The sequence below is a fragment of the Mastacembelus armatus genome, chromosome 12 (genome assembly GCF_900324485.2).
Source record: "Mastacembelus armatus chromosome 12, fMasArm1.2, whole genome shotgun sequence".
Classification (NCBI taxonomy): Eukaryota; Metazoa; Chordata; class Actinopteri; order Synbranchiformes; family Mastacembelidae; genus Mastacembelus; species Mastacembelus armatus.
The window spans coordinates 7,294,191-7,320,140 of NC_046644.1; the positions used below are offsets into that span (position 1 = coordinate 7,294,191).

Consider the following 25,950-nt stretch of genomic DNA (forward strand, 5'->3'; position numbering starts at 1 on the left):
AGAGAACAGAGCTTTGTGATGTGTGTGTGTGTGTGTGTGTAAACAAATTTGTTTAGAAAGAAAAGGTGTCCAATTTGCCCCATGGAGATATTAAATCTTCATTAAACATATAAACAAATAAACAAACAAAAACTTCTCTTTTGGTGCCCCTCCAGTTGTGTTATGTGTAGTATGTCCGATGCCCAAATACAACCACGAATGCTACTAACTCTTCTTGTGTTTTAATTTTTACCTTGCATCTGTTGAATACTACCTTTCTGACACACACTTTAACCAACAAGTGAATGCAATTCATTGGTGTAAAAGGTGAGAGTAAACTATGGAGTGTTATTTCTTGAGAAGAGCAATCACTGCTGTAGTCTGTGGGCTGGCACTGTCTATATCTCCATAACTTCACAGGGTATTAATTGTTTCAGCGCTGTCAGCAGAATGGCCTCTGCTTGTTGAACCAAATCCAGAAGTAAAGTCATCAGCCAAATTGCATGGGAGTAGATGCTGAAGCTGTGCACAATACTGAATTTTAAGATGGAAAATATCTCACTTTATTCCAGGGGTGCTCTAGAAACAGGTAACCAACATTAATTAGATGAAAGGATGTATCACTAAATGATCTGAGGGTTAATATCAGGTCAAACTGATAACTTATCAGAACAGGATTAATGCAAAGAAGACATGACAGCGTTGTCAGATGTGCAGCCTTCATTGACTTTAATATGTCAGACACTGATTTACAATACTACTTAGTATTCATACTACATACTGTACCATAAAATTACCATAAGATGATGTGCTTTCCATAGCTATGCTGATGACACTCAACTTTATGTGGCTATATGTCTTGATCCACTTTAAAATGTGTCTTTTTATATTACTTCCTGGATGTCACTGAATGTTTCTCAGCTCAACCAGGATAAGTGATTTTTTTTTTTTTAAGTTGTATAGTTCAGGTCCACAAAACTAAATTCTCTTGGACTTAGCCCAAGCCAACATGCCAGAAACCTCTGCATTGTCTTTAACTCATAGCTGAGCTTCAGGGCTTATCTATGGTTTGTCACCATTTCTGTGTTTTATCATCTCAAAAATAACACCAAAGTCAGAGAGACTAATGCATGATTTTATATCCATTTATAAGACTATTGCAGGGAAGTTCTATCTAATCTAGTCCAAAAACATTACAAATCAGTTACAGTTGACTCAGAATACATTACACTTGTTTCACTGTTTGTTTATTTCATTGTTAATTTATTTGTTTTCTGATTTATAAAGGAACCCATGCTCCTGCAACAGCCAACTTGTCTGAAATGCTTTCTCTATATGATGAGCTGTGAAATCTTTTAGTTTTTGTTCACATTTGTTCTATTTTAATATAAATTATCAGCTTGAGAGACATCTATAAAGCGCACTGAGTGTGATTGATGAAGTGAAATGGTGCATTTGGTTGCAGCCATATATTACTGATTAACTGAGCATACATAGCAGGTGTTGTAGGGAATAAGACCCTGTGCTAGATTAAAAAGCTTCTGAGAAAGATTTTCATTTAAATAGTTATACATCAGTACAAAACACACAATCTACTCAGAAATCCATTTATGTTCTATTTAGCAAGGCCTTCAAGAATGTTTCGTTGAATATAACCAAAGATTGAAGGTGCAAGTGGTATACAGATACTGTGCTGCAGAAAAAAAAAAAAACTGTAATAAAAGACTACTCCATTTAAAGTAAGAAAATGCCTAGTTAAGAAGTTTACTGAAGTAAAAGGAATGGATAATTAGCTGTAAAAATACTTATGGATAAGAAAGTGGTCATTTAAGGGCAATAGCAGACTGTGTAACAGTTTTGTGTTTGGCCCAGGTGGTCCTAAGTTTGGCCATTTTACCTGTCTGAGAGTTTACGCACACTCACACTAGGCCTGTTTGTGCAAAATGTAATAAAGAATTAAAAACTGTATTTCACCCTGAAGCATCGAGTACACAGGTAACCTGCACCTTTGCAAATAAGGCATGTCATAAATGAATCTGGATTTTACTTTAGAAAACAGATCTCACAAAAATAATCTATTATTTTTATATTTAAAAACTATATACACAGTATATGGATATAAGACCATATATATTTAAACCTGAAAGAAGGGCCAGTGCAGCTCAGTACCCCTGTGCAGATGCAATGCACATTAAAAATTCAGCTGCCTATTTCTTCTTTAAATACACCCAAGCGTTAAAAGTCTGTGGGAGGCAGCTCTTAATTAAGTACCATTGCATTTCCAATACGGGTTAGTGCGGAATATTAAGCAGAATTCTTTTCATGAGTTCTGGTTCAGTCGTTTCTCCTAATCTGTTTACACAGGAACAGTGAATCGGTCCCTGGACACTTCCAGCAATCCTTCCTCCTGTATGAGCGACTCAAACGTTTGTGTTTCTGTAACTGCCTCACCCTCACACACATAGAGTAGCTTTGTGTCTGTATGTTACTTGTAAGGACCCTTCATTTGTTGTAACATTTGGTTATGTTGAAGCATCTCCTGCCTTCTCACCTGACCACAAAAAAGTCTAACTCTTAACTCTAAAAACAACCTCAAAGATCGCCCCAGAATGTCATCATGCCCCGAAAAAATCTCCTCTCCGGAGGTTTGACACAACTGTCCTCACTAAGATAGAAGAGCGCACAGACGCAAACACACTGCAGATACTGTTTCATATCCAGGAAAAGACAACTAATGTATTCCCTATGATCTACACATGCATATGTTGCAATCATGAATACTTCATACTGAATAGTGATAACGTTTCTTTTTTTTTTAACACGACGTTATCTTTCTCAGTACAACAACGAGGCCGTTATAATTAATCGGATCGTTTGTAATTATTCATTTCTTTTTTTTTTTTTTTAATTGTGCCACCGTAACGTTTTAACTCACGATGCACCGTTGGACAAGCGCCTGGGTCGCGGTCTCACCAGAAGAGGGCATTCCGATTCTGCCAGGCAAAGTTGCTCTGACATGCAGACGTGATTAACAACAGCCACATGCTGTATTTCAAACCGAGCAACAACAGGAACGAAGGGAACATTTGGACAAAACGGTGGATATTTGGATTTGTGACTATTCCGCGAGACGCGTCAGCGTTTGACAGAGACTTGTGGATAATCTACCGTCACTTTCCTCTGTGCGCCATGCGCCGATCAGACTGAGCATCCTGTAGAACTGAGTCGCCGGGGTTACTTGGGAGAGGAATCTAGGGCTGCTTGGCTCCTTTGGAAAATTACACCCTGTTTTTGCGTAATTCCAGCGCATTTGTGAAGTTTTGCGAGAGGAATTTCGCGGAATCTGTATTTGCGTTTGTAAGACTGAGATGAATTACTTGAATGTGGCTTTGTTGCTGTCTGCGCCTACTGCAGTACTCTTTTTAGCAGTAACTTGAAAAAAAAGAGAACGATTCTTCTGCTGCGAAGACATGGATAGGGAGTTCTGAAACCGGATTTTCTCCTTTAAATCTGGAGTTGGAAATAAATGACATTCACCTCGGTTACGTTGCACGGTTATAGATGCAGAAGTAAACCGGATAGCACATCCAGGTCCGGGAGAGTAAAGGGCAGGTGCGCTTTGGAGTCAGCGACTGCGCGGAGAGAAAGGGCTAGTGGATTAGGACGGTACCTGTCTGTGGAGAGCGCGTCATGCGGACTCGGATGTTTCGCACCAGAAGCCATTAAAACCTGTAGGCTGGAGCTGACAGATAAGCGGATATGGGTAAGTTCTTTTTATGTGACAATCTTTTTGATGGCGTGGGTTGTTGCAAAATGTACTCCAGTTATCTTCATTTCACGTAATACACCACAGAAAATTCCTGGACTCTTCCGAGCAAAATTTGGTCTGAATCAGATGTGTAGATGAAAATGATCGTCTTTTCAAACGCATTGCTGTAAAATCTAATGAGGGTTTTCGGTGTATTTTGTTTAAGTGGTTTGAGAAGCTTGAGGAATGTGCCTGAAACCTGTGCTGTAGTCTGTTAGTCGCAGAGCTGCAATGTATTTCTCCTCCATTTCCTGGCGGTATTATTAGACACTAAACATACTTATTTCATATTTTGACTCTAGACTTTGCGCTCTGATCCAGAAATCGCGAGCAAAGCAAATAAGCCTGTTTATCTAAGAGAGGACCATCCCTTTTTTTTCTTGAGTAGTTAGAGTGGCCGGATCAGTGACATGGATTGGAATACTAATCATGGTAAATGTTGGAAGCCAGTCAACTTTATAAAGCGCGGCCCTGCATAACCATTGATTATCCTTAATCTGTACGCACAATGCCTATTGTCCGGTTTCAGTCCAGTGCTAACGCCTCCTCAAAACTCTTGAGGGGTAGAAGGCAGCGGTCGTGCAGGTTTTGCTTAGCAGACTGTTTCTCATTTAATAAATTCTGCACCTGCTTTCAAGAGGAACTCTCCAATTTTGCATAGAACTGTGCGTCTATGTATCAGTGCTCTGCGTCTACGTAGGCTACGTATGTGTGTGTGTGTATTGTGAGTGCTCCTCTCCTCCAGTTACGAATGATCACATTTGATCACGTCCATGTGTTTTTCTCATCTTATTTTCAGTTCTCTATCATGAGACTTTATACCATTTGCCCCGTTTCCCTTACGCGTGCGCACAGTTACGCACTCATAACCCAACCCCCACCACCTTCTTGGCCTCTCTTTTACCCGGTCCCTCTCTTGATACGCAACTATTTGCCATTTTGTGTGAATTCTACCCCCAAAATAAAAGAAAATAACAAATCTATAATAACTTTTATGTTTCTCAGTGTCTGATAGTATTGTCCGTGGTAGCCTAATTTCCCCAGCCATTCCTAAGCAGTAAACAGATGGCCAAGTTCACTTGTGGTGCTGTGCCATTAATTGTAATGCCGCATGATATATCGACCCACAGTAGGTTACTGCAACACATCAATATAAGCTACAACAGCACACAAAAAACATACATTGCAGGCTGTAGGTGCTCAGACACAATGTATGTTTACTGCAAAGCAGCCATAGGCCTCTATGGTTAATCACAGCCAGTTTCTTAGAGATCTGCTCCAGGGATGTTTTAATGCATGAAAAATATTCTGCTTTGAAAAAATATGTTGTTTAACAGGTTTCCCAAAAAAAGTTCAGTGAACCTCTGAAAAGGGTCTGACAACACATGAAATCCAAAATGTATTGAATATTGAATGAATTATGTTAAAATGAACCCAGCACTGCTCCCCCTCAGGTAGGCAGGTGAAACCACTGTGTAACAGGATATGGTGGCAGGAGGGAATATAATTTAGTCTTATACTGTATGTTTGAGCCTTAAACTGTTGAGGAGTTGTCAGGTGTGGTCGATGTCTTAGCCTGGTCATCTTGTATAAAATTGGCTGTAAGGTTTTATAAAGTTTGTACTATTACGTGTTTTCATATTTTCATATTGTCGATATTAAGCAAAATGTGTAAATGTTTAACACTCTGTTAAAAAGTGCTATACTTTCTCAGTATCTGTTTATTCAGTTAATGTTAAGAGGTAACTGTTATCTGAGAATCCTGAGACTGGTTGTTAACAGTAGGCTAACTGTCCATTAGCACACTCAGTTAGGTCACTACCAGGTAGTCAAAGGTAAAACTGGAGCATTACCTGTCTCATATGAACTAATGTTAAAAGGTAAATAAATAAACAGTGGAAAGAAGCTCCAGGGTCCGGTTTATATTGTAAAACTGTGCACTCCGGCATATTTTGCTGTCAGCAGATAAAACTTTAGCTCCCATTCCTGGTGGCAGAAAAGTTAGTTGTGGCTGCTCTGAGACCAGAGGTTTCAGGCTTAGCACAGCACTCCTGAAATCTGCAGATATTTACAAAGGAGAGCCATGACTGGTTTTTCAGATTTGTGGGGTCATAATTTTGTTTGCCTGTGTGTGTTTGAACCTCAGATTTCTCAGAGAAGCAAACATACATCTGCCCCCTTCAGCAGAGGAACATGAAATCCCCTGCTTGCGATAAACTTAGCACCTGTACCAGTCGGTACACAGTGGAGGGGCAGATAATCTATTTATGCAGTAGTAAGAAAAATATTTTGTGGCGAGAGACCTTAACATTATCAAAGCATGTTGGGAAAAAAAAAAAACAAACTCTGCATGAGGTGATGATTGGAACTTACATGCAGCTGCACGTGTGTAAAAATACATTTGTGTCCAGGTGCACAAAGCAGAGCCCAAAATGGCAACTTTTGCCACGCATACAGCTTAGAACCTGCTGTTAGCAACGATTATATGATGATTGTATGGCACCATGGTCTCAGTTATCTACCAGTGTGGCTGACTGTGATGCTTTTCATTAACAGCATGCAGTACACTTATGTTTCATGGACCATATCATTAGAGATTTGCTTTTCAGAAGGACAACAATAGCAACAGTAAAAAGCCACCACTATTGATGCAGTTGCAGTGCTTAAATTTAGGCATCAAAATGACAAACACCTTGTCTGAATCTAAAACGTACAGGACCTGCTGGGACTACAGTACCTAACAGGAGGAGACCTAAAAGGTCAGGCAATAGCCCTTTGGAGGTCAAATCTAGATATTTGTAATTTACTTCTGCTTATTTGAAAATAAAAACATTAATCACTTGTGAAGCAGTTTGGATCCTGCATCCATTATCTACACTATGCCTTCTTATTGTGCTCAGGATTGCAGGTGCTGGATGCATTGAGCTACAAGCTAAGTAAACACTGAAAATGTGCACTGGCCGTAGTTCAATGTGACAAGTAAAAAGATTGATCACATGCAAAGCTTCAACAGAAAAAAAAAAAAATGTTATTGATGCCAGAGAGCAGTCTGCAATTTCCAAATTTTGGTTACACATTTATACTTGTATGGACTCTCACTGATATATATGCTCTGACTTAAAGACAATTCTAACCTTAACCATAAACCGGACAGCTCAACCAAAGCTGTTACATATAAAGTTATTTACATCAAACCTAAGTACTTCAAAGATTATTTTCATTATCTATATTTAACATAATAAACAAGAGGAGAGCTGTTTTTGTGTTGTGAGAGTTCATGTGCAGAGTTTGAGACTCCCAGAGACTTACTCCACATTGGTTATTCTCCATTACTCCACCTCCATGATACCAGTGCTGTCAGGAAAAAGACAAGACGCGAAAACGAAACAGTCAATATGATTATAGAGTGTGTGTTAGTGTGTGCACAGTATTCATGATCATATTCTTTGCAGAGCTTTTCTGTATTCTGCCTAATCAGTGATACAAATACAAGACAGGCACACCAGAACACAAGGTTTTCTGGTCACTGTTAAAATAAGTTTAACTTGGCAGGACTTGCTGTCATCTGAAAGATAATTGGGGACTAATAGGATGGCTTGAGCTGGTCTGGGGATGTCCTTCCCTATGTGTTAGGCTGCTGTCCAGCTTCTGCATGCAGTCAAGGCTGAGGCTGGTAAGAGTTTTGTCAATGACAAGCAGCAAATAGCAATGAGCCACTTGTGTGCACTCAAAGTGCACCAGTTAGCGAGTCCATTTGCCAAGTTATTAAGCTACATTTGGTTTTATTTTAGGTCAGCAGTAAAGTGCACTTACTCTCTCTATGTGTTAGGGTTGAGAGGCAGAAATAGCTATCTTCTCATGCTGAGGACAGCAGGGCTGTCTGCTACATAACTAAGCATTACATGCACGCCTTTAGACAAACTTTAGCTTCGACTCATTCTTCCATTTTAGCTTTAGACGTAGTAATGAAAAATGAGGTGCAACGATCTATATGTTATCGTAACAAATAATTGAAAAGAGCAAGAAAAATGTACAACCCGAAAAGCCGTACCTGAAAGCAAGAAACCACGGAAGAAAGACAGCTGGGGAGTGAAACTGGAAATCAACCCAGGAAGTGCAAGGGCAGAGATGATGGTTTTGACTACATGGACTTCAAGGACTTTTCAGTAGGATAGAGAACGCAACATGGCCATTGCTTATATAAGTATGTAACGTGCACATTGCTTTTTTATAGTAGATACCACGGATGAAGTAGAGGTACATTAGGTAGGAGGTAACAGAGGCCTGAGATCCATGAGCACTCATTAAACCACATACAGTGTCAGTAAGGGGAGAGAGGTGTCTTGTGAGGCTGGCTCACTCTGAAAGAGATGGTGGAGACATGTAATAAAGCAAGCCTATTATGCACATAAAAACTAAAAGCAACAGGGGTAGTTTCTACATGTTCGTGAGATGTGAGTCAAACATTTAATAACCCACACATCCAGTATAGTCTATTTTAAATGTACATGGGACATTACACTCTGGCATATGTACTGTGCGTTATGTGTATGGCATATTCTATATGAGCATTGTTCAGCTGTCTCTATGTGTTTTTTTTTTTTTTTTTTTTTTTTTGTGAGCCTAAGGTACAAGACTTTTTGGTTAAAAGTTATATTCAGAAATCCGAGAGAAAGAAATTGGCTGCACCCAGAAATACTCCATGTGATCAGTGATCACCATCTTTCTCTCTGAAATGCTTTTATGAAAGTATCACAATTGTGCTATCCAGGATGAAGAAACATGATTGATGTATCTGCTCATATAATCAATAGCAAGCGAAAATGATGTGTACAGTTCCATGCTTCCCTCCATCTGTAAGATTCCTGTGAAAACAAACAGTAAGTGTGTGCTTCTCTCCATCATGCTGTTAGACATACACACACACATACAATACCCATATGGGATCAGCAGATGCTTGGCAAGGAGTGAAATGGCTATGTTAGATAGCATATGTTCTATGATGCCTCTCAGGCACTCTATGGCAGGGAGTTATTTCTGACAAATCCTGCAAATATTACAAAAAAAACACCAGAAAATTGAAATCATGCTTATTGCTCCAAGTATCTACTAAAGTGTGCTGGTTCTGTGTTGTTTCAAGTTCATCATCAGCATAACACGTCTGCATAAACTAAAACGCATTCATATTAATGAAATTGGTGAAGATGGTGCCTGCCAACACAAGATATATTGTAAGTTAATTAAAGTATGGAGTACTTCTGCACTGACATGTTATCCTTGTATCAACGTGGTAGTAAAAAAAAACTCCATACCTGATGATATTCTTCTGGGAAACACACATAACTAGTGAATGCCCCCATACCACCTCCTCAAGGGAAAATCAATGTGTCTTAATGACAGATCATTAGTGGCTCTGTAAAGGGGAACGGTTTTAATGGAAACAACTCTGTCTCACCTCTGAACAAGGGATGATATTAGGAAGCTATTGGTGACTTTTATTCACTTTTAATATCGTACTTGAAACATAGCCTCTATCCCCCCAAAAAATCAAGAAATTTACATAATTCATCCAAGACTTAGAGATGTTATTGTTCTGTAGCAGAACGATTGCTGTAATTGCTGTAATAGGGTTTATAGTGACTTTTTTTTTTAACCTGCGAAAGCAGAAGCGATGATTCATGCTGAACATACACTGTTGTGGTTTGGTTAAACATGAACTGGCTGGTGTCTAAATTTGAAACGCCTCCCTGATTGTATACACAACCATCAGCTCTTGAATGTTAATTTGCTATGTACAGGCCAGCTTTCATGACTTATTTGCTATTGCTGTTGGCGTGTCTATGGATTACGGATGACTAAATACGAAAACAGATAAAGATATGATTGAGTAAATTGCAAGTTGCTTTGATTCAACATTGATTGTCAGTGTGTATTCACTGCCAACATTTGGCACAAATGACCTCAACCCAAAGACTGAAGACTATGTTGTTTGGGATAATGTGTCCACACAATGTAAACTTGGTTTTACATCTGCTTATAAAATGTTGTGTGATTTTACTACTTAAAGAGCAAATGCTTTGATCATTAGTTGATTAAAGTAAGAGATATTAATTCATTTTTAACAAAGCCTAGTTATGTATTACTTTAAATGTAATTGATAAAAACCTAGGAACAATTCTAAAATTGGAAAGCTGATGAAAGACACTCAGAGTAGAGGTGAGTGTGAAATAATTTCCCAAATAGCAGCAATTAGATCATGTTGAGCCACAAATCATGAGCTTAATTTTCAAGTCATCCAGCCATCCCTGTTGACTATCCACTACATATGTGATCATAAGACTTTTTGGAAATTAAGTAGCAGAATTAATGATAATGAAATATACTTTGCCTAAAATACATCACGTTCCTTTACATTTGTGAAGCACTTGTGAATATAAGTCTAGAACTCTTACAATAATAAGCAAAGCAAATACTTGACTACTGAAATAACAGGTGGCTCTGACATCTTTCTGAAATCTTTCTTTTCTTGACCTGATGTTATGTTGTTTTGCTGACTTTACTTTTAAAAGAATTTTTATGGTTTTTCCAAAAAGGTTAGAGTTAGGTTAGCAAAGGCCACAATATATATATATATACCTTTTGCCCCAGTGTAGTTACTTGATAATAAAAAGAAAACCATTAAAATGCAGTGCACATATTTGAGTCTTACCTCAGGAAACCTCTACTGAAGTTTAAGTAATGCTGCCAAGAATGTTGTGCCTTATCTTTTCTTGGGCAATAAGTCAGGTCTAAATGTGTATGAATATTTTATTGTAAAAAAGCGGGCTCATAAGTTGATGGTATGTATTTGACCGACAGGAAGAATAAGCCAATCATTAGAAAGCATGCATTTGTTTATGAAGGGAACAGTTTGTTATAAATTAGGGGATTTGGAGTTTGTAAACTCATGGGCTTAACATTTTCCTCCTTTCTCATTTTTATCTTCCACACCCTATAGGCTCTGCTCTGCGGCGTCGCTGGCTAGTGGTCCAACTCCTAATGCAGGTGTGGCTGGCAGCAAATCCATCTTTGAGTGAGCGCCCATGCCCCAAAAGCTGCCGTTGTGATGGAAAAATAGTCTATTGTGAATCAAGCGCCTTTCGCGATGTCCCCAAGAACCTCTCGGGAGGCTGTGAAGGCCTGTCCTTACGGTACAACAGCCTTGCAAGTCTTCGTGCAGGCCAGTTTGTAGGCCTCAACCACCTCATCTGGCTCTACCTGGACCACAATTACATTGCATCTGTGGATGGAATGGCTTTCCAGGGAGTGCGAAGGCTCAAAGAACTGATTCTGAGCTCCAACAAGATCACATCGCTTCACAATACCACATTCCACCCTGTACCTAATTTGCGTAATCTTGATCTCTCGTACAACAAACTCCAAGCCTTGCAGCCCGGTCAATTCCAGGGACTACGGAAGCTTCTCAGCCTGCACATACGCTCAAACTCTCTAAAAATCATCCCAGTCCGCCTGTTCCAGGATTGCAGAAACCTTGAATTTTTGGATCTGGGTTACAACCGTCTGCGCAGTATCACTCGGAATGCATTTTCAGGCCTGGTCAAGCTTACTGAGCTGCATCTGGAGCATAACCAGTTCTCAAAGATAAATTTCTCTCACTTTCCACGCCTCTACAATCTGCGGGCACTTTACTTGCAGTGGAATCGCATTCGCTCAATGAGCCAAGGCTTGACCTGGACATGGTCTTCAGTCCAGAAACTGGATTTGTCTGGAAATGATTTGATGGAAGTAGATCCTGTAGTTTACCAATGCCTACCCAACCTGCAGACACTCAACCTGGACTCCAACAAGCTGACCAATGTCTCCCAGGAAGTGGTTGATGCCTGGATCTCTTTGACTTCAATTAGCTTAGCTGGAAATGTTTGGGACTGTGGCCCTGCCATTTGTCCTCTGGTGGCCTGGCTGAGAAACTTCAGAGGGGCAAAGGAGACCACCATGATCTGTGCCTCCCCCAAGAAAGCCCAGGGTGAAAAAGTGATGGATGCTGTTGAAGCTTTTGGTGTTTGCCAGTCAAACCCAGTGACAGTGCTCACTGAGAGTCATCCTCCAACCCCATCCAGTGTGCCTGTGCAGACTGAGCATCGTCCAGCCATTCTGGCTTCCCCTACTGGTTCTGGAAAGAGAGGAGAGGGATCTGTTAGAGGCCCCACATCATCAGCTGGTACCCCACCTGTGGCACTTCCACCAGAACAAGACTTGGAGCCTGTTTCCTTCCATAAAATTGTTGCTGGAAGCGTTGCCCTTTTTCTGTCTGTTGCAATGATCCTGTTAGTAATCTACGTGTCTTGGAAGCGCTATCCTAGCAGCGTCAAGCAGCTGCAGGAGCATTCGGCAGCAGCCCGCAAACGCCGCAAGAAAGCTAGAGAGACGGAGCGCACCCTGAGCTCTCCACTACAGGAGTACTATGTGGACTACAAGCCCACCAATTCTGAGGCCATGGATGTGCTTGTGAATGGGACCGGACCATGCACCTATACCATCTCAGGCTCTCGAGAATGCGAGGTATGACCCACACCACCGCCACTCCTCCTAAACAAAACTCTGTCCACAGCGAAGCAACCAGAGGTAATTATTTACACTGCTTTGATAGATGATAAATCTGCCACTTGATTACTTAGCGTAGCACGGCAGGTTAGGTAAATATTGTGTATCCATGGATTATTATTGGACAAAAGCAGGGATAGTTTTTTGGGGTCCCTTTGTGTATAACAAGATTTCTCTTATTTTCAGATGGGTGTATATTTGGTTAACCTCTGCTGAGATGCAAATGTTTATTTTGCCACAGAATTGTACAGGCATACAGATAAATGAGACAGATTACATTCCTGTTCTGCATAATCTAGAGCTTAACATATACTGTTTGTGAAAAGACAGTTGTGCTTGTTTAGGTTCTTGTTTGATTTTTTTCTGCATTCATATTACAGGCTTTATGGTTTGCGTGTTTACCCTTCTGCTATTCAGTTTATGAGCAGTATTATGTGAGAATATCTGAATGGTGGAAATAATTGCTTCTGGACACTGCATGTGAATGCTAATAGATACTTAACAGAGATACCTCTGAGCTGATGATTTTAACACTTTGTTTGAAATAGCTATGACTCAAGATAGTTGTTTAAAAAATACTTAAAACTCATAGTCCCCCATCAGCTCTTCTTTTCTAATTTTCCTTCCTTCCTTTGCACATTGGCTTGTTGAAGTTTCTTACTTGTTTCCTTACTGGCTGAAATGATTAGTTGCACATAAGCTCAAATACTGGCCAACAACACTATAACTCACACTGGGATATAAAAAAAACATATACGTAGACAGAAAGAAGTCCCGAAAGGATTGGGCATCCTTTGAAATGTTTTGTACTCAGCCAAGTGAATTTCTTCAAAACAGTATTTACAGACTACACCAGTTGGGAATACCATTTTTCTCTTTTTGCTTTCAGTTCATATCCTTTTGTGTACCTGACGTACTGTACCATTCTTAAACCTTTTATTTTACTGCAGAGTTTCCTCACATTTTTCAAAATACATGAAAGCTAATCTTTGATGAATGTCTATACAAATATATATTTCTTTTCACAGATTAAACTGACTAATTTGGAACAGTGGGATGAGGATGAACAGGTAGCTTTCCATAGGAAACTGTAACCCTACAGGCATAAGACATATTTTGGTTAATCTCTCTATAATTTCCCATTACCAACCCAGTGTGGCTATATTTCCATTGCACAAATTTGTCGTAGATCCTCTTTGGAGGAATGACGATAAATGCAGAGGTGTAAACACTGAGGAGGAGGAGGAGGGCATGATCCTTCATGTTCTTTTTCATTTCTGTTACTGACCACCTGGCTTTCCTAGAGGCAGGTCACCTGGTAATATGAAATGCATGCTGTGTTTCAAATTTTTAGTAGCTATATTTCAGTATTTACACTACCAAATAACCTTGCATTTAAATGATGTGGTTTTCAAATTGACAATTGATTTTGCTGTATAGTTTCAACCAAACATGCCATGTTGTCCTCTGGCCAGTTTATAATCAAGCAATAACAATATTACCTCGTCCTATAATTTAAATGATTAGCTAGTTAATTTGCAGAGTACACAGCAAGAGACAGCTGCCCAAAAGAATTATATTAGTATGGAAATATTATAATTATAGTGGACTACCAGATTGGTTGGTAAAGTCTATGACTAGATTCATTTCATATATAAAGACAAGCTTTTTTATTAGTCAGTCTTTATTAGTTTAATAAACAGTGTATATATAGTAAACAAATTAATAGCTTTTATATATATAGACCAAAATTACAAAGTTGTCTCAGGAGACAATGAATTGACATTTTAAATAAGTACTATGAGTTATTACCGAATTAAGTCATCAGTAAAATATTATCAGGCAAACAATGGAAGACTTTTTCACTGAGGATCAGCAGGAATTAACAGCACTTGGGAGGAGGAGATACTGTCACATTAGGTGAAAAAAAAAAAACATTACATTACATCACACTATTTGGAATAAAATGACTTAATGTCATTCTCTGCACTCATTTTCAGGACTGATGGCCAGTGCCATTTGCATTGGAGTATTGTCAGACTAATATTGCATGGTCTAGGGAGCCCATATACAGTAGGTCATTATAAGTTAAGCTGTAATAGATCCTACTCCATCTTTACTTAAAGGACCACACACAATCCATCAGTGTAAGCCCAAAGCAACCCTGCTGTTTACCACTGAAATCATTGCATCTATCATGGGCTTTTTATCTTGACTTGATTGAACTTGCCAAATTAACTATGCTTTTATCTTGTGAGTCAAATAAATCAGGAATTAACCTGTACTAACAGACGAAAGGGCCATATTATCATTACACAACCAACTGAGTGTAACAACTTGTTATGTATGAATACATTGTTGATGAATAAAACCTGGGATAAAGCAATTAGATTTTGTAGGTTCATGTCAGTAGGTTCACCATTTCTGATGTCTGAGTGGATGTGGTGCAACTACCTTATATATAGATGATGTAAATCAGGCATAAGAGTGAAATGTGTTCTGCGACTATCGCTAAACATGAACATAGGTACTCAAGCCATCATTTATACAAAATAACTAAATGTGTTACCGCATAGGGTCTTTTACAGTTCGGTTCTACAGTGTTGTTAGTGTGGCTGAAGTTATTTGTCATCCAGTAAAAATTCGTATGCAGAGAAGACAAGGACACATATGAGAAGTACAATAGCAATATAGGCTCCTTGTATTCCTGTGTGCCTTGTGGTTAGTGCCCATTGGCTCACTTCATTTCTTTTTTTCTTTTTTTTTTATTTAAGTCTTACTCCATCCCTCCCTCCCTGGCTTTCTGCTAATTAACTCAGTACATCTGCAGGGGATTGTTACTGTCAACAGTATTCAATTTTGCCTTTAGGTTTTTTTTAGTAGAATTTGTAAAGCTATAGCCATATTATGAGATGTACTGAATGAAGACAATATGAAAGCATGGGTAAACATATGTAGGAAAAATAAGTGAGGCCAAGAAATCTGCTAACAGTCGTGTTACCGCTAGCTCCTTTTTATTTAAAATCCCTGTACTCTCCTCCATTTTGTTTCTTGAGATATCCTTGAAAATGCATTCCCTACAGCCTTATCTGTCCCTCTGTCTCATCTTAAAACATTGTACTGGAGAGACAGGAACTATCAGTCAGCAGTCCACAAAGTCCTGAGTTCATCTTAAAATGGGCTCCGATCTTGTTTCTACATTTTGTTGCTGTCACGTAGACATAAATCACTCTGCAGAACGCAGCAACACCTGCTGCACTCTCCCTACCTCACAGCCTCGGTGCCTCTCCTCAGGCTCGAGGCCTTAGCGGCTCACTCTGTTCATCTCTCCCGAGTGGGGAATTGCTTATTCCTCCTGTGTCACTCTGACTGTTTCTTTCATTTGGATTCCATGCCATCACTATAACTCATCCTGGACCTCTTCACATGATTGTCCTTTATCAGCCCTCAAGTCCACTTGACATGAACATGACGTTGGCAACCTTTTTAGTGAATTGCCTGAAGATGGTGCAGTTTTCATTTTCCGACATCCCTTCAGCATTCCCACAGAGAAGATTATTTCATCATTTTTTAGCTTCCTTTGATATTTGCCTTTATTCCTGATGTGGGCAGTGGACCTGACTCTGTGGCACTTATGGCCTCTGACACATTCATGTATCAGAACATAATTTTAAATTCCTTTTATGTCATTCCCCCCCCCTAACTCATCTTGAAACCTGGCTACACGTCATGGTAAGATTTGTGATTTCGTCCCCAGGCCCCCCCTTCTTTCCTGTCATCTCCTTTCACTTTTTACAGTTTCCATGTTTTTAGCAACCCTGTCATCATCTTTTGACCTCTTCCACTTCACATTCTGATCTCCTCATTTGTTGTATCCTGACCCTTGGCAGCCTGAAACCAAGTGAACCAAGCAGACATCACACCTTGTAGCTGACACAAAGTGATTCACATCTTCTTCTTTGATAAATATTTTGATAAGACACCAGGTAGCACTGCTGAAAATCTGTTACTATCTCATCTCATAGGTTATATCTATTATTCCTTATTGTTGTGGTTATTGCTGCTGACCTTTATCAAACTACAGTCACCTGCCTTGTATAATGCAACACTGCTTATGCCTGGAGTTTGAATGCATTGATGTTGTTCTTAATTTTAAGAAACCTGGACAATCATGTAATGCCTAAAATTAAACTATTATACTGAATATAATAGGCCTTTACACACCAGAGGCAAATTTCCTGAGCAATTATTTTGCATGTCAATAACATTTTTCGAACCAATAACTTGCCAGTAGAACATTTCACACCAACGGTAGAACGCATCGTTCCTGGTCTGTAAAGATCTTAAGTCTTACAGTGGAGTATATTGAGGTTACTGTCACTATAGTAACGGTCCCATTAGTACACAGACTAAATTACTCTTATTTCTACACCGGTCTGCTGGATTTAATAAAGTAAATCATCATTTCTTTGCATCTTTCTTTCTTTGCTTTTTCTCTTTGCAATGCTTGGTGACCTGTCGCATGGCATTTACTTAAATTCACTTTTAAAGGAGCTATCTGTTCCAGGTTATCACATGTAAGGATGTGATGCTTCTCTGCATTTTACATTAATGTAAATTGTACATTCTTTTCTTAGAAACTTAAGGTATTGCCTTAGACACTTTTTAAACATTTACTGTATAAATAATTAACCTGATTAATCCAATATCAAAATAATGGTGAGCTGCAGACTTAATTATCTGCATTGGATGTTTGACCTTGCTTCTTTTATTTATAATACTATCTATCTTGCCTACTTTACTCATCCTGATGACACTTTACTCTAGCTTTACTTCATGTCCTGGTACTTAGAAATTAACTCCTTGTGCATGAAAGTAGCGGGTGACTAAAACTACATATTTAACAGGAAGATTGTCCTCATGGTTTAAGAAAACTGCATTACATTTGTGGTAGAATTACGGCTAAGGTTTTCAACTTCACATGTTTTGTATAACCATATGACCAACCAACCTCCTCCTGAAGCCCTTTGCATCCGTATAATGTCACGTTATTTTTTTGTCTGTTCTACATTGTGAGTACAGGAAAGATATAACACATGTAATTTCAAGCAGTTGAATAAAGAAAGAGTTTTTTTTTTATTGTGACAGCCTCAAAATGGGGTATTATTATCTGAATGCATATCAGCTTGGGGAATTTACATTTACAGTGTAAAAGTCAATTTCAGAATTAAATATTGTTTTGTCCCTGAGCAATTGTGGCCTGTTTACGTCTGCAGTTCTGCAACTTTGCCATACAGTTATTGTTTGTGAAAGAGTTTTATTGGATTTGTTTTGTTACTTTATTACTGGCCTGGGTATTGAGATTTGATACTTTTGTGTCACTCAAGCCCACTGTATAAAACTTTAAGGAAGTATGCACATTTTGTGTGATTGTAAGATTAAAAGGCAAATATTACTTATTTATTTTGTGTTGTTGAATAGTAATAGCTAGTTCTCAAGGTATAAGACAGTTTTCCTCTATGCATGTCCCCTTCTCTACAGTCTAAGGTCATGGTGTCAGATTGATAATTGCTCAGGAAAAAAATCTACACAAATACTGGGAGGCCAGCCAAGGGCAAGTAAGCTATCTATAATTCAGTGGGGATGCCGAACTTCTCAATAGTAGTGTCTTTGCTTGACAACTAGCCATGTGGGAGACTTCAAACGTGCACTGCGCGTGAGAGAACATCTCTCTCATCTGCTAATCCTGTCTGTTTCACACTCTGGGTCCATGCCGCTGCTTTCTGCACCACCGTTTGATCCATGCCTAATGAGGGTGTTAGATCACCAATATAGCAATTACATTACCTGGAAAAAAGGCAAGACTCACTTCCTTTTCTCCCAGTTTTCACAATGCAACCCAAGTGCATCATTAACGCAAAGCCTCCTGATGCACTGCCTCGGTTATCTTTTCTTCTCTCTGGCGATATTCATCTTAAAATCATTTACAATTTGCATCGGATGTACTTGCTTTGTACCTCCTCGCTCTGAAACTATTATTATTTTCGCCCTACTGGTTTGTTAACTTTCAGAACCATTTTTCAAAGCTGAGCATCATTTGTTTAACAGAGGTCTCTTGTCTGTTTTACTTCTGTTCTTCTTCTTTGCTTCACTGCCTGCTGATACAAGTGCTGCTGCTCTCTGTAGCTTGTTCTATTCAGCCCCTTCCACTAACAGATGGATTGAAAAACTAGAATGACATATTGTAACTGCTTGTAACTGGACAAAGAAACAAAAACCCATTTTGTTTGGATTTAAGAAAAGAAGCCCAGGCTACTGATGCAGAACAAATGCTGAAAGGCTAATATGACATCAGAGTTGCAACTTGCTCGCCCAGAGTCATCAGTTCTCTGCTGTCTTTTTTGACACTGTATTTATTTACAATGGCAGCAATCGGAAATGTTCCCAAATTACTAAACTGGCATCTATCCTATTGCTACTTTAATTATGTATATAATATAAAACTCTTTGTCTTGGAGAGCAGTAATCAGACAGCAAAGGTCTTTGTTCTGTCAAATTCTGTTCTAATTTAGTCTTAAAACAAGTGAAACAGCCTGTCAGTGAGAGTTTTTTAGCCTTCTTCTATGCTCTTTTTTATAGTTGCTTGCTGTCTTATGTGTAATATTAAATGTGTTGTGTCATGTGGACTAAGAGAAAGGTTGGCAGACATTTGCATTGATGAAGCCCAGTGAAACAGTCATTTTTTCTTATTAACTATATGATCATTCTCCATAAGGTTGAACAGCCCACTATCACCTTGACCATTAGTCACAAAATTCAAGTCCTTGTAAATTAGTAAGTGCGAGGGAAGATGATGATGATGAGTCATTCATAGATCTGCAACTAAGTACACCACTAAGTACCTACAGCAGCACATCTGTTCAGGACGAAAGTGCTATAAAATGAAGTTTTTAATCACTTATTTTATCCTAGGAGCACTCAATGGTGAATGAAGTACTTCTGTTGAAGTTGTACAGACTTGTTCACTCTTACCAGAAAATGATGTGCTATTTAATGAATTGACATTGAGTCAAGTATAATTAGCCTGTCATCCTTGCATAAGCTCTTGTCAGATGAAACTATTTCAGCTTTCCAAAGTCAATTTTATATTTCTATTTAATAGGTTTCATGGGGCCTAGTGTCAAGAAACTTCCTTTGAATAAAAGACTTCTTCTTTCAAGGAACTAAACTCTCAATTCATTACTTCTAGGAGGACCTATCTGATTCTATAGCTTGTCCTAATTAACTAACTACTGTAATTAAGAGGAATACACTTTAAAAAGAGAGATGCCTTAGATGCCTTGTCTTTGCAGTTCTCTGTGGGTGGACAGAGAATTAAGAGTTAAAAAAAAAGCACAGATCGGGTTTTTTAAGACGATGCCTGTGGCTATTTGATCTAGTTTTTGATTCACGAAAGCACATGATCTGTCCACTGACATTTACTGTATGCCTCTAGTCATATTGATTTAATATCTATTAAGAAACTAGTGGGTATTTCACAAGTAAGAAGTAAATACTAATCTAATCATCCTGGGGCCATGTAGTGGTCTGGAACCCATAGCCTATGCTTCGTTGTACCTTTGGTACATGGTTTTACTTGACCACTTCTCCACACTGTGAGGGCATGAAGACACTGTGCTTGATTAACTGATCCTTAAATCTCCTTTTTTTCATTGACTTTAGTGTGACCATATACAGAAGGTCATGAACCTTTCATACTAGTTACTTTTTCAAAAAAAAAAAATATGTATCGACCATAGCAATAATAAAATGTAAAGCATCATTTGGCATCAAGGTTGCACTTTGCAGTCTGGTAGCGTTATATTTTACAAAACATGGTGATAGCATGTCTGTAGAATAATGATTTCTCATATATTATGTTAGTAAGGATGAGCTCAGTGGCTTAACTACAAATTAAGTCTTGTAGCTGATGAAGATGTCAATTTCTTGGGCAAGCTTTTAAAATAAACATCATTGTACTGAATGATTTAAATTTTCAATACATTATGTAATTGCATTACATCTAAACAAATTAGTCCTCCCCCACCTGAGCTGTGCTGAGGAGAGGCTTCTGGTTTTATTGGCCCTGACAATATTAAAGTGATCCTGTTCAACAGGTTCAACAGGGAGAAAAGATGGCACTCGATGGTTGAAGTGCAGTAAGACAGGTAGGCAAGTGAATCTGGCAGAGAGGCGCAATCAGTACGATGGAGTAGTCGACAGGCGGACAGGAGAAGCAGTTAGAAAGCCAGAGAAATCAGGCAGTCATCCAGGCTCGACAGCTAGATTGGCAGGCGTCCGTCCACAAAGACACACAAGCCTTTGTCCACAGACAGCTGTCCATTCTCTGATCGGTAGTGGCTCAAAGCTTTTTTGAAGTAAGATAATAAATCTAAGGCAAGGTCCAGCCGATTGGCATGTTTTCCTCAGTCACATCTCAACTGCTGTGCACCAAACATGGTTGGTGTGTGTGTATGTGTGTGTATCGGTTTTGATCGAAGTTGTTGGGTTAATAATGCAACCTGCATTGAAAAATTACTGCTGAAATGAAAACAAGAATAAAATTGCATTTACTGCTAGACTAACAGTTAGTCTGTATCAATAACAATGAAACTGCTTTGGCTGATATCCACTGCAGGGCCAAAATAAACACAATGTTCCTTTACAGTTACAAAGTGTGATGGTTGGTTTTCATTACTCAAAAGCCATGAATAACTAATTTGTACAAAGTTAGTTACTGCAGACAGCTGGATTGATTGTTTGTTTTTGTGTGTCAGCCCTGTATTTGACCAGTGACCTGTCCATGTTATACCGTGCCTCTCACCCACTGCTGGCTGGGACTGGGCATCTTAGAATCACCAATCAACCTGACATACATGTTTTTGGACTGGGAGGAAGAAAACCCAGAGTAAACCCACACAAGCACGGGGAGAACATGCAAACTCCACACAGAAAGGCCCCTGCTGGGTTTCAAACCACATTTCTAAGCCACCAAACCACATTTCTAAGCCACCATGCTGCTCCCCATGTTCATAACAATATTGAAAGTTACATTGGAAAAGTTTTGATTTATAAAAACAATCAAGTCAAAAACCTTTTTTAATCAATATATTTCTGCTACATGGTTCACATAGTGACAAATTGCAGTTACAGACTTCTTAGGGTTTGGACATTACTGTTGTGTTTTTTGCTTGTTGACCTTTAAGATCTGTGACAGTAACTTTTGGGTTAGATTTGTTTCATGTGTTTATTCCGATTTTGGAACAGTTTTCCCAGGCTTAAGAAATTTAAATTTACAAACTTGATTTAGCATATCTCAGTTTCAGATTCAATTCAAAGAAATCATATTTCATATAATGTAATTTAAATCAACGCACATGTTGCCCTACATGTAACATCAGTCCAAAAGGAATGATAACAGAGAAGCAAAAGCGCATCAGATGTCAAATTTCTGATGTTGCTGTGATGTGCTGCAAGTCTGTTATGTTGTATCTATAAAGAAATCACATGAAGGGCTATAGGTGAGTGAAATATATTGATGTTGAAAATCTAATGAAATTTCCAGAGCCTTTTAAGTTTGATCCTTGTGTAGGTATTGCATCCACTCATGCATGCATACAAAGTAACCTTCATCTCCCCAGCTAGGCTGTTCTCTGAGGTTAAATTCCATTGTGTCTCCTATTTCTTTTAAAGCCTTTTTCTCGGCTGTGTCAAGAACATTATTTTTAGGTAATCACCTGTCTCTGTCAACCTCCAGCAGCCCACTCTGTGGCCTCACTGCATCAGCCTGATGCAGGTTGTCTTCCACTGCAGGAAAATGTACACATCTCATGATTGATGACTTCTGTTCTCCCACAGCTTCAGTTTAGTGTTCCAACCTCAGATGTTCAAGCTGCATGAACATGATATAAACACAATAAGTCCTAACCTGGATCCACTTTTTCATGTACGGAGTCCCAACACAAACAGAACGACATCCCAGGACGTTTGTGAAACAAGAAAAAGTATTATTACTCTCATATGTGCTCAGGTAATAACTCTCCTGTGATGCAGCACACTGTATCTAACAAATGTAATATATTTGGAGGCCATCTTTCACAGTAAAATATAATGGTCTGTTTTATCGATTGGATTAGCAAGGTAATAAAAGCACTGTATTGACAAAACTGACAATGGTTATGTTGGGGATTGATTGTGACATGAAGCTAGTGAGGCTACTTACACACCAGGACCTCTCTCTGTATTCATCAGCTGTCTCTTGAAACGAGAAAAAGATCCCAGATAATAGTAATCATAAAGCAGCAAAATGAGGAATCCTGCAGCCTTGTGTTCGTTATAAATCATGACATATTTTACTTCATATATGTTAAAATCTGTAGACAAAATGATTTTATTTAAAATTTTATTTAAAAAATAAACTACTTGTAATGTTATAATTCTCTGTTGACTTTACTGACATAATTGCAAATTGTTGTCAAGCCTGATGGGGTGAGGACAAATGTAAAATGGAACTTTAAGCCCCAGTTGAGCCCCACATTCTATGCACTGCCTAGATTTACTGTTGCCTTTTAAAGAATAATTTTTCACTGTCTTTCAGCCTGTCCCTGTCTCAGTCAAACAAAGTCTGGCATGTGGTGTCAGGCTGCAGATTAGTACTGCCAGTTGGCTTGTTTACTCTATGAAGGATGACAGAGAGGGTCAAACCAGGCTTCTACCAGCTGGGGTTATAAACATTGTTAACAATTAGCCCAGGCTAAATGTCCACAGTGATATCATCCAACAATGCAGTAGTTAAATGTATATACACTGGGATAGGGCATCTGAGTTATAAAAGACATTTAAATGACTTCTATGTGTTAACACTCAAAAAACATTTGGTGTGTGAATTTCACATCAGATCATATATAACCGTTACAGTATATTTTGCACACATCCCTGAAACTAATTTACAATCTACTGGAATACTACTTGCCTTTGACTTACTGTGTGTCAGTTACTTTGTAGTACTTTGACGAACTTGAACTGACGCTGAGGACTAGACTCATTGTTGATGTTCAATTAAAAAAAAATACCCTGGGAAGTATTCACCACATGCATCTCCACCTGATATTATTTTAAATTAAATAGCTCTGGATTTTAGAGCATTGGATGGACATTTTGAGAATAATGAGAATATTAATAATAAGAATGAAATATAATGATTAGTTGCAGCCCTAATTGCACCAAGTTTCAGGTTTCCAGATTCAGTGTCTCTTTCATCCAGTGTAGATTCAAAAGGTGAAACAATCAAGAGACTGCCTTTTTCATCTGCATCGTGTCTGATATTTTATTCATTCATGTTACCTGATGTGCAGCCTTAGAGCTGTGATCTCCACCACAATTTTGCACCTGATTATAACCATTAACAAGCAGCCTGTCTGTGAATGGATGGGGTCACTACTCTCAGTATTAAAACATTCCCAAGAGAAGCAACCAAAGCGCGCGCACACACACACACACACACACACACACACACAGATATATATATGTTGCTTCTCTTTTAGATAGATAGAATAGACAGATAAAATTCCCTCCTCACCCCTCTACCAGAGGCCTGGGAGTTTGAGGGTTCTTCACAGTACCTTAGCTGTTCCTAGCACTGCGCTCTTCTGAACTGAGAGCTCTGATGTTCCTGGGATCTGTTGAAGCCACTCTCCCAGTTTGGGGGTCACAGACCATAGGGTGCTGACTACCACGGGGACCACTGTTGCCTTCACCTTCCACATTTTTTCTAGCTCTTCTTTCAGCCCTTGGTATTTCTCAAGCTTCTCAGGTTCCTTCTTTCTGATGTTGCTGTCACTTGGGATTGCTACATCTACCACTACGGCTTCCTTCTGTTGTTTGTCCACCACTACTATGGTTGTCGGTCTGTATCTGGAAGTCCCACATGATCTTAGCTCGGTCATTCTCCACCACCTTTGGAGGTGTGTCCCATTTTGACCTTGGGACCTCTAGCTCATACTTGGCACAGATGTTCCTGTACACTATGCCAGCCACTTGGTCATGGCGTTCCATGTATGTCCTGCCTGCTAGTATTTTACAACCTGCTGTTATGTGCTTATGTGGATTGGCTCAGGGGCATCTCAGGCAGGGTCCTGCCTGGTGTGGTAGACTGAACTCCTTCAGTTGTGACAGCCTTCCTCTCTTTGTTATCATCCAACCACACTGAGGACATTCTGATGTCATTGCTGTAGATCCTTATAGTGTGAATCAGTGAGTCAGTGTCTCACTTACTCCTGGCATACAGCTTGATGTCATCCATGTACAGGAGGTGGTTGATGGTTGGTATCCGTATCCACTATTAGTGATGACTTGGCTGTGGGTGTCCAGGCCTATGCCGAACAGCTGTGGGGACAGAGCATCTCCATGGTAGATGCTGCCCTTAATGGCGACTTGTGCAATGGGCTTGAGGTTGGCCACTAGGACTGTTTTCCACTGTCCCACTGAGTTCCTTATGAAGGTTCTTAGAGTCCTATTGATATTGTGGATCATGTTCATAGAGTCCTATTGATGTTGTGGATCATGTTCTTAGAGTCCTATTGATGTTGTATAGCTCCAGGCATTCCAGGATCCATGTGTGAGACACTGAGTCGTAGGCTTCCTTCCAGTCAATCCAGGCGGTGCACAGGTTGGTCTGTCTAGTCTTACATTCTCAAGGGACTGCTGTATCTACCAGTAGTTGATGTTTTGCTGCCCTGGTGTTCTTGTCCATTCATTTCTGGGCTCTGCTCATGTATTTAACCATGTGCTTACTCATCATAGCCCTAGCCCTATCACTAATAGTGCAGTTAGCTTCTTGTAGGTGTGGATAATGTCAGGCCCCAGTGCTGTCCAGTTCTTCATACTTGAGACCCTTTCTTGGATATCTGCTATTGTGATAGTTACAAGATCCTGTTGTTGTGGTCGGATTTTCCAGTATTGTTCAGTCTCCAATCTTGGTGGGTCTGCTTTAATGTTACTATCCTGCCACTGAGAGTACACTTTGGATGGTTTGGTGGAGAACACCCTGTTTATTCTCCTTGCTTCTATTTCTCTGGTGTACCTCTTCAGGCATATGGCCAGGGCTGTGAGTTGTTGCTTGGCAATCTCCAGGGCTTCAGGTATGGATAGCTTGTTCTACTTTTCACCCAACTCTTTCTTCATCCCACCTCTCTGTAGTTCTGATAGTTAGTTAACTTCTTTTTGTGTTGCCCTTATTTTCTCCTCCAACCTCCGCCTCCATGCAGCATACTGCTCATTAGTGGTGATGTTTATCTTGTGACCGAAGATCTCAAGGATCACTGTTGCTGTGGTGTATATCAGCCTGGTCTCAGTGATGGTCACAGTAGGGATTGTTCGTAATGCTGCATTCACATCTTCTAGTAGACTTTCAGAGGGTACTTCACTTAGTCTTGGTAACCAGCTGCAGAGGTTCCTGGTGTCCAGCTTATTCATGAACTTCAATCTCAGGTCGGTTGCTCTTGTGTTGAGCTCACAGGAGTTTG

The 25,950-nt window shown here is 39.4% G+C and overlaps 1 protein-coding gene across 1 annotated transcript in view; it reads left to right on the forward strand.

Annotated features, from left to right (window-relative positions):
- The first annotated feature begins 3,738 nt into the window (after positions 1–3,738).
- The window catches only part of LOC113124716 (leucine-rich repeat transmembrane neuronal protein 4), a 95,982-nt gene continuing 73,770 nt past the window's right edge, over positions 3,739–25,950 (forward strand). Inside the window, exons 1-2 of the mRNA XM_026297783.1 lie at positions 3,739–3,742; positions 10,785–12,346. Of these exons, the coding sequence (XP_026153568.1) occupies positions 3,739–3,742; positions 10,785–12,346 (1,566 nt within the window). The remainder of the gene's footprint in view (positions 3,743–10,784; positions 12,347–25,950) is intronic.